At 41.3% G+C, this 10,228-nt stretch overlaps 1 protein-coding gene across 1 annotated transcript in view; it reads right to left on the reverse strand.

Annotated features, from left to right (window-relative positions):
* Positions 1 to 565: 565 nt before the first annotated feature.
* Positions 566 to 10,228, reverse strand: part of LOC103201005 (heparan sulfate glucosamine 3-O-sulfotransferase 3B1) — a 60,838-nt gene continuing 51,175 nt past the window's right edge. The window contains exon 2 of the mRNA XM_007945590.2: positions 566 to 1,184. Coding sequence (XP_007943781.1) covers positions 566 to 1,184 — 619 coding nt within the window. The remainder of the gene's footprint in view (positions 1,185 to 10,228) is intronic.

The following is a 10,228-nucleotide window of genomic DNA, read 5'->3' on the forward strand; positions in this document are numbered from 1 at the left end:
CAAAGGCAGTGATTCCTCCACCCCCGTGTGCTGAGCGAACTTGGAAACAAATCTAACTCCGTGGTTTGGCATTTACCTCTTTGGGAATGACACCACATTGACAAAGAAGCTGCTACATGAGGTACAAGCTGCAGAGCACAGTCACATTGAAGCAGCTCAGCACTACTACTAGGTACACAGGAAGGAAGAGACATGGAAGCTGGAATCTGAGACCCAAGACACAAGAAGAAGGCAAGTGAAGAATCCGGATGATGACCGAAGGCTGAATACCCGTAACAACAAAAATCTCCAAGTTGTGCTTTTCTTGTTTAAATAGAATAAGTAGGAGAAAATGGAAGCACCATCAATTGTGAGGCTGAGAACAACAAAATGTCAGAGTCAGACACTCTGGAATGTTAACAGATCATGAAACTAACTCTCTAAAGAGTGTGGCTAGGCAGCTTAGTGAATTAATTGCTTATGAACTAGAAATAAATTATTATAAAATAGATTTCTGTACATTTTACATACATATAATCTCTCTCAATATATAAGCCACATGGTAAGTTACACAGCCTGAATCTGTTCAGTTCCAGCCAAAGTCATGCCCAGTCATCTGATAGAACTTGAGGTTGAAGGGCCTGTAGAAGTCCCTCAGTCTTTGCACCACCTCTGGGTCGATCTCAGGGTGGGTCCTGCCCTTGGTCTTGCCCAGGCAGTGGGGTTTGCTGCTGCCCTCGGCCTTCTTGAGGCAGGGGAAGCCCTTGGTCTTGTTGAAGTAGAAGTGCTTGTCAGTGATGATCCTTTTGAGGCCCAGGAAATCCTGCACGCGCCCCAGTTCACCCGCGGGGTCTCGGATAAGCCGCTCCCCACTCACAAAGAGCATCTGACGCAGGGGGAAGTGCAGCAGCCAGTGCTCCAGGTGCTTGGCGTAGAGGCCGATCTGGATGGCGCTCCATGAGGTGTCAATGAGGCCAGTCGTCTGGTTTCTGAACGTCAAGCTCTCAAAAGTGGGGATGTCGGGCCGCTTAGACAGCGTCTGTGTGTAGTCTGAGATGGCTCTAGTCACAGGGTCACGCACCACCACGATGAGCTTAGTGTCCTTAGACATGGCCGAGATGCGTGCCGGTGCCTCCCGTGTGACAAAATAACTGGGTGTCTTCTCCATGGTGATCTGCCCATCCAGGGTTCTTGGCATCAGGTCCCTGAAAAAAGCAAACAAACCAAACTCAGGTGAGAAGGTGATGCCTCCTTGACCACACATCTCAATGTCAACACTCCCAGTCCTATCCTTTATTAAAAACCAGTTGTCAACAACTTGATTCTGCCTCTTGGTGACCCATGTGTATCTGAATAGAACTGTGCTTCATAGGTTTATAATGGCTGAGGTTTTTCAGAAATATGTAGATAACCAAACCTTTCTTCTGAGGTACCTCTATGGGGACATGAACCACCAAGCACTGAGTTAGCTATCAAACCCATTAACCACTTGCACCACCCAGGGACAACTCCTTATTACTGGGAACAATTGTAGAAACATGTAAAAATACAAGTAGAATTTTAGAGCTTAAAAGTAGACCAACATTCCACCTGACATTTTGGGGCCATGTACTATCTATCTGAAATGTGAAGGCATTTTTGTCCAAGGTGTCAAAAGAACAAGAAACATGTTTCTCCAAGATGCATGTAGATGCTGTAGGTGTCACATCTCCCTTACTTTCCAGAAGATCCAGACTTTAAAGATTTCTTAGTCACTGCCTACCACCCTGAGGGAGCCAGTTGTTGGACCCATGAGCTTGGGACTATGGTCACAGGGGACATCAAGCTTAATTGGCATAACATATTACACACAAAACATTGTTCTACATCCTACTTTAGTAAGCTGTGACTAGGGTCTTAAAAACTTACAAGTGGCCCTCTAGATGCAACAGTGGGTCTCTACTCATCTGAAGCAAAGAAGAATGAAGAAAATCAAAGATTCATGGTAACAATTAGTCCAAGGGCCTAGGGGAGCATGCAAACCTCCACCTATATGTCAATGAGACCAGAAGAACTAGATGGTTCCCAGCTACTACTGTCAACCACCTAGAAGAGATCAGTGCAGGAGATGCTGGATAGAGTGGGAGAACAATGTGGAACAAAAATCAAAATCATAAAAAAAAAAAAAAAATTGACCAGGTTTACCTGTCTGATAGAGACTGGTGAAACCCGCAAGACTACAGCCCCTAGTCACCCTTCAGGCCTGAAATTGAACTTACTCCCGTGGCTTCCACTCAAACAAAAAACAGGCATATAAGGTGAGCATTTACACCAGGTAGGTACATTCCTTAGAACAATCATCATGGGAGATCAGAAGGGCAGTATTTGCACAGGGAAATAGTTCAGAGGGCAGGAATGCATAGGAAAGAAGGACATAGGCAAAGGAAACTATAAGAAGGAAGTGTTTCCTTATGAGGATTGCAATCAGTGTCACAAAACAAATTTAAAAAAAGTCTTGCTTTACCTCTATGAATTTTTGGCCTTTGGATATATGTCTTTCCAAAATAGCAGCATCTGGGGCTCCTGAACACTTGCCTGCCCATGAGTTCTCTCTATCCAGCCTTCAAATGCTCATCAAACTGGGGCTCTTGTGCCTGGGCATTAGAAGAAAATGTTTCCCTGAACATGCATCACAACAACCACTGAAAACATTCATACCTGAGAGCAACCAAGCGTGTCATAGGCAAAAAATCATAGGCGAAATCAGACGAAGCATCAACTGATGCAAAAACGCCAAGAGGAGATTAATGAGACTCAACTCTAGAGGTTTCAAAAAAAATACCTTACATTCCATTCCAAAAGAAAATACTTATGTGATATCTATCACAGCATTAATTCAAACCAAAGTATGCAAGGCTGGTGATTCAAACCCACCCAGCAACTCCACAGGAAGCGGTTTCTGTAAAGATTCAAAAAAAAAAAAAAGCAAAAAAAATTGAACTCACTGCCATCGAGTTGATTTTGACTCATACTGACCCTCATTGGGTTTCCAAGGCTGTAAATCTTTATGGAAGTAGATCACCTCAGCTTCCTCCCACAGAGCAGCTGATGGGTTTGAACCACTGGCCTTCTGGTTGGCAGCCAAATGCCTTGTTCACTACACCACCAGAACTCACTTACTGCCATTGAGTCGGCTCTGACTCATAGTGACCTCTCTTTGGGTTTCCGAGGTGGTATCTCTACAGAAGTAGATTTCCCAATCTTCCTTCTGAGGAGTGGCTAGTGGGTTTGAACTTCCAGTCTTCTGGTTAGCAGTCAAATACCACCAGAGCTCCCAAGAAAACCCTCTGGAGCAGTTCTACTCTGTAACACATGGGTCGCAATGACTGCAAATATGATTCAACAGCAAAGGGTTTGGGTTTTTCGGTTTATGCAAACTTATCTATAGTAGATACAGGCCATGATATTAGGACCAAAAAAGTAGTTTTGCAGTGGCAATTGGAACTAAAAATAATGAGACTGCGGTGTAGTGAATTACCTGGTATGGCTTTTCCAGCCATAAGTCTTTGTGAACTCCGTGATGGAATTTGCTGTGAGCAACTGAGGAGCTCCTGATTGTAAATGTTATCCACCTGGGGTATTTCTGTTGGGCGTGGCTCAAAGCAATGTTCTGGGAATTTCCCTCTCTCTCAGGTGCTTAGTATTCTGATGTTATGATTGGCTAGTTTGGCCACTCTGCCAGGCTCAAAAGGAGACCTCCTAGAGGCAGAAGTCTCTCTGACTCTGGTGAGGAAGGATGTACTGCTGAGAAGGAACGTGCTCCTGAGAGACACACACTGCTGTGAAAGAGACACAAGAGCCACACATTGCTGAGAGAGACACCGAGGGACACGCACTGCTGGGAAAGAGACTGTGAGAGACTGTTGGGTGAGAGACAGCTGGCTGAGAGAGACTGAGCATTTTTCCTGAACTTGAATTGTAGCCTGGTGCTTCCCCAATAAACCTTATAATCTGTGAGCTCTGTGTGGCCACTGCAGCAAATTATTGAACCCAGCAGAAAGAGTGCTGTGGGAGGAAACGTTGGTGTCAGGGTTGGTGAAAGGACTGGAGGGAGGTAGCATGTCTGGCCTCACAATAATGGGCCTTGGGCACTGATAGTAATTCTGTTTTCCTCTTGTGTGGTTAGAGGAGGTCAGAAGATGTGGCCTCCTTGCCTTTTTAGCAGTGACTCAATGATATAAGACCTTGGTTATAAGAAATTAATTTAAAAGGCACAGGAATATAGCTGTCAGGATGCAAATGCAAGTTATTACATAACTTCTCTATTATATCAGGGAGCTCTGGTGACATAGTACCTAAGGGATTTGATGGCTAATGAGAAGGCTGGTTAACCCACCAGCACCCCTCTTGGAAAGAAGGTTCGGCAATCTACTTCCGTAGCAATACTGCCTTGAAAACCCAAGAAGGGGTTGCTATGAGTCAGATTTGACTCGACGGAAGTGAGTTTGGTTTTTGGTTTTCTGTTATATCACTATGCAGTTGCTGCTATAAAATGTATGGCCAACAGAATCCTCACCAGAAGGTTGGGAGTCTGTTGATGCTGCTAGTCTACTCTATAGAACACTTACAAGGAAGTCCAAATTAACTAGCTAGACACTAAGTTTTGGTCACAGGTCTACAGTCTTCCATTAGCCATGGGATTGATAGAGATTTCTGGTTTATTCCTACCTGGGTACTGCTCTAAGAAATATGAACAATACCAAGAAAGACAAGCGAGGGGTAAGATGGGAAAATAGGAGAAAAGGAATGGTACACATGGGGAGAAAGGTACACATGGGGGAGAAGTGAAACATAAAAGCAAGTGTGAAAACCAGAACTAGATGATGCCTGGCTACCAATGCCAACCACTAGGAAAGGGATCAAATCTGGAGATTCTGGATAGAGTGTGAGTAAAAATGTGGAACAAAATTCAAAGACACAAAAATGACCAGAATTACTGGTCAGCTAGAGACTGAAACCCTCGAGGCTATGGCCCCAGGTTATCCTTCAGGCCTGGAAATGGACTCACTTCTGTGGACTGGCTCTCAGCACAACAGCAGAAAGACCTATAAGCAGGACACCTACCCTAGGAAGATATACTCACTACCCTAGAGAGATGCACCCCTTAGAACAATGAGCCATGAGACATCAGAGGGGCAGCATTCACATAGAGGGAAAGCTGGAGAGACAGGAATGCACAGATAAGAAGGACACAGAGAAGCAGTAGGGGAGGAGAGATTTTTATGGTTGTGGATTGTACCAGGACCATGAAAGCAAATGTGCATGAACTGTTGAGAATAAAACAAATCTGCTTTGTAAATTTGCACCCAAATCACAATTAAAAAAAAAAAAAAATTTGCATGATAAATAAATATTGAATTTTGTGTCCTCTAAAAAAAAGAAAACCAAGTGTGAAAACAAAACACATTCCTATTTAAGGTTTTGCTGCACCTTGCGAGATGGGAAACTGAAGGACCGGGAGCTATAACAGTGTAGGTGAGACATTCTCCTGGGAAACAGATTCCAGGTGTGTAAAGGCAGGCACTCTATTGACCTCATCCTGTTGCATCCCTACCAGCTATTGTAGTGTCTAAGACAAACTGTCTAAGACAAACCAAACCCACTGCCACTGAGTCAATTCTGACTCATAGTTACCCCCACATCTTTCTCCCATGGAGCCATTGGGTGGGTTCAAACCACAGACCTTTGGGTTAGCAGCTCAGTGTTTCACCACTGCACCACAAAATCTAAGAGAGTAGCAGGAGTTTAATAAATGGGTGGGGCAAATGGTTAGCACACTCAGCTGCTAACTGAAAGGTTGGAGGTTTAAGTCCATCCAGAGGTGTCTTGGAAGAAAGGCATGGCAATCTACTTGTGAAAAATCAGCATTGGAAACCCTATGGAGTATAGTTCTACGCTGACACATATGGAGTTGTCATGAGTTAGAGCTAACTTGATGGCAATTGGTTATTTTGTTAATAAATATATATTGACAGAATGACTGGATAAGTGGTCTGACTGATTAATGAGCCCTAAATATTAAAGGTTAAGAATATGGGCTTTCGTATAAATGGGTCTGGTTTTGAGGCCGTTCTCTACCACTTATTAGCTGTGTGACCAGGAAGCAAGTTACTTACCCTCTCTGAGCCTCAGTATCCTAATATGTAAAATAGTAAGAATTCCACCTCCTTCAGTTATGATTAACTGATTAATTAATGATTAATGATTAATTAATTAAATGAGATTTGACACACTGAAGCAAGCTGACCTAGCAGGTAAGGAATATGTGCTCAGAATTGAAACTATCTGGGTTCAAATCTTGGCTCTGCCACTTATAAGCTGTGCTATCTCCAACAACTTCCTTAACTTATATGGCCTCACCTACAAAACTGGAAATAATCATATTATGCTCAGAGCATATCTGACATATGATATGTACTTGACAAATATTAACTGTATCATTATTATTATTATTAAAGTGTTCAGCACAGTTTGTGACACATGGTAAGGACCAAAATAGAGAATATATGCACTGGTATGTATACAAGAAAGACATGTTAACATGTTAACTAACTGAATACTAAGTTTTGGACTCAGATCTGCAATCTTCCATTAACTATGGGATAGAGATTTCTGGTTCATTCCCATCTGGACACAGGAATAACAAAAGACCATTTCTACATCACCTTAGACCAAATATTTACTTCTCAGTACGACATTCTAAATGTCCAATTTAAAGCCATCCCTAATCTACTGAGACCACAACTCCTCTACTGAGCATATTTGTAGAAATGATGCTATAAACTATTTCTCACTAAAGCTAAATAGGGCAGTTCCTGGAGAGAGTTCTTCCTTCCAGGACCCAGCCATCAGGGTATTAGAGGAGAATGTGCCTCTCTTGAAGACTTCCTCAGTGGCACTAGAGCCACCCTCAGCTAAACCTGGATTGACCCACTTTGCCTATTAACCGCCTAGATTAATGTAGCAGAAGCATCAGACTAATGTGACGGTGGATTAAAGAGAGCCCTGGTGCCCAACTTATTTTGCATTTCACTACACAGCAGGTCAAGTTAGATAAATTCCAAGTCCTTTTCCTGTGTTAAACCATCTGCAACTGGAACAAGAGGTTACTATTCAGACTCAAAGTGTTATCTCTGAGATTCAGGGAATTCCAGTACCAAAGGTTCCTCATGGCCATTTAAGAGGTGTGGTATTGGGATCTATCCTCAGAGACTCAAGCTGGCCTAGCAAGGGCTTGCTGGTTTGGACTTTCATCCCCACTATTTACAAGGTATGTGGTCCTGGGAAGGTCACGTCACCTATCCGTGCCTTCATTTTCTGAACTGAACAATAATAAACATGATGAGGTCCAGCTTATCAGTGAAATTAATCTGTGAACAGTGCTCAGCTTAAGCCTGGTCCCTATCTTCTGGTGAAAAGACTTTGGTGAGGCTGTAAGGAAAAAAGGTTTGCACACAGGGGACTTGTCACTCACTTGACTCCACCTCACAAAGGAGCAAAGGGGAAGCCTCAGCTCCTGACAGAGGAAAAGAAGCAAGAACACTGGAGTCTGCTCTCACCCTGCCTGAGGTCCAGAACCATCTCTGAACCTTGCTCCTTGACTTTCCTCAACATCTGTAAAGAAAGGCCTAATGGGAACAAGCAAAAACAGCTAAGTAGGCAATTGTATGAATATGAAACTACATAATGAAATACCAGTTGCTATCCAGTCAACTCCAACTCATGGCAACTCCACATATTTGAGAGAAGGACTATGCTCCACAGAGTTGTCAATCACTGATTTTCTAGAAGTAGATCACTAGGACTTACTTCTGAGGCACCTCTGGGTGCACTCGAACAGGCAAACTATCAGTTAGATTCTGGAGTAATATTCCCAGGAGACCCTACTCCCTAGGAGGATCTGGAGCTTTTACCACTGTGTGGGAAATCACTTAAGGGACCTAATGACTTTCTTCAGTTAGCTCCTTGTCAAAATAATGGAGATAGCAGAAGTGCTATGACAAAGGGACTCATGGGAACCCTCTCTGTCCTTGACCATTGGAGACTCCAGCGTTACTCCCTTTCCAGTCAGCATGCTTCATTGCAGACTTATGGCAAGAGTGGCTGATGGGGCAATATTAATTTCTGATCAAATTGACTTTAAGACAAAAACCACCATATGAAACAAGGAAGAACATTATATAATGATTGAAGGATCAATTGAACAAGAAGATATAACCATAATAAATATCTATGGACCCAATGAAATAGCCCCAAAATACATAAATCAGACTTTAAAAGAGTTGAAAAGGCAAATAGATGACTCCACAGTCATAGTGGGAGACTTTAATACATCACTTTCAATGAAAGATAGAACAACTGGAAAGAAACTCAATAAAGATGCAGAAGAGCTAAACAATACAATCCACCAACTTGACTTCATAGATATCTACAGGGCACTTCACCCAAAAACAGCACAATATACATTCTTTTCCAGTGCACTTGGAACATTTTCCATGATAGACCATATGTTAGTACATAGAGCAAGCATTAATAAGTTTAAAAACACTGAAATACTGCAAAGCATCTTCTCAGATCATTAAGCTATCAAATTAGAAATCAACAATAGGAAGATCAACAGAAAAAGTGTAAACACATGGAAACTGAACAACACCCTCCTTGAGAAAGACCAGATAAGAGAAGAAATAAAAATTCAAATTCAAATATTCCTTAAATCAAATGAGATTGAAAACACAACATACCAACATCTTTGGGACATAGCAAAAGCAGTGATCAGAGGCCAATTTATAGCAATACATGAACACATCAAAAAAGAAGAAAGAGCCAAAATCAACACTTTAAATGAACATCTCTAACATTAGAAAAAGAACAGCAAGAAAAGCCTACACACCAGAAGAAAGGAAATAATAAAGATTTGAGGAGAAATCAATGAAACAGGAAATAGAAGGTCAATAGAAAAAATCAACAAGAACAGAAGTTGATTTTTTGAAAAGATTAAAAAAATTGACAAATCACTGGCAAATTTAACAAAGGAAAAGAGGGAGAGAATACAAATAACATGAATAAAAAACGAAATGGGTGACATCACAACAGAACCAACTGAAATAAAAAGGATAATATCACGATACTATGACAAACTGTACTCCAACAAATTGAAAATCTGGAAGAAATAGACAGATTTCTAGAAACACACCACTTACCTAAACTAACACAGACCGATGTGGAAAAGTTGAACAGATCCACAACAAAAGAAAAAATTGAACAGATCATCAAAAAATTTCCATCAAAAAAAGTCTTGGCCCAGATGGTTTCACCGGGGAATTCTACCAAACTTTCAGAGGAGAACTGACACCATTCCTACTCAAACTATTCCAAAACATAGAAAAGGATGGAATCTTCCCTAACTCATTTTATGAAGCAAGCATAATCTTGATACCAAAACCAGGCAAAGACATCACTCAAAAGGAAAGCTACAGACCAATATCTCTCATGAATATAGATACAAAAATCTTCAACAAAATCCTAGCCAATAGACTCCAACAATATATCAAGAAAATCATTCATTATGACCAAGTGGGGTTCATAACAGTTATGTAAGGATGGTTCAACATTAGAAAAACAATCAACATCACCCACCACATATGTAAAACAAAGAAAAGGACCGCATTATCATATCAATTGATGCAGAAAAGGTATTCAATAAAATCCAACACCTGATCAAAACTCTCAACAAAATAGGAATAGAAGGGACATTCCTCAACATAATAAAGGGCATCTATACAAAACCAACAGCCAATATTATTGTCAATGGAGAGAGACTGAAACCATTCCTTTTGCAAAAAAGAACCAGACGAGGATGCCCTCTATCACCACTACTATTCAACAAAGTCCTAGCCAGAGCCATAAAGCAACAAAGGCATCCAAATTGGTAAGGAAGAAGTCAAACTATTCCTATTTGCTGATGATATGATCCTATACCTAGAAAGTCCAACAGACTCAGTCAAAAACCTACTGGAACTAACTGAGAGATTTAGCATTGTGGCAGGATACTACATCAATGTCCAAAAATCAGTTGGATTCCTCTATACCAGCAAAGAGATTGCTAAAAAAGAAATAAGGAAATTAATAACATTTACATTGGCTACTAAAAAAATAAAATACTTGGGAATAAATCTTACCAGGGACACAAAGAAAACTATAAAAAACTGTA

This window comes from Orycteropus afer, unplaced genomic scaffold (genome assembly GCF_000298275.1).
Source record: "Orycteropus afer afer isolate SDZICR_OR568_19922 unplaced genomic scaffold, OryAfe1.0 scaffold00139, whole genome shotgun sequence".
NCBI lineage: Eukaryota > Metazoa > Chordata > Mammalia > Tubulidentata > Orycteropodidae > Orycteropus > Orycteropus afer.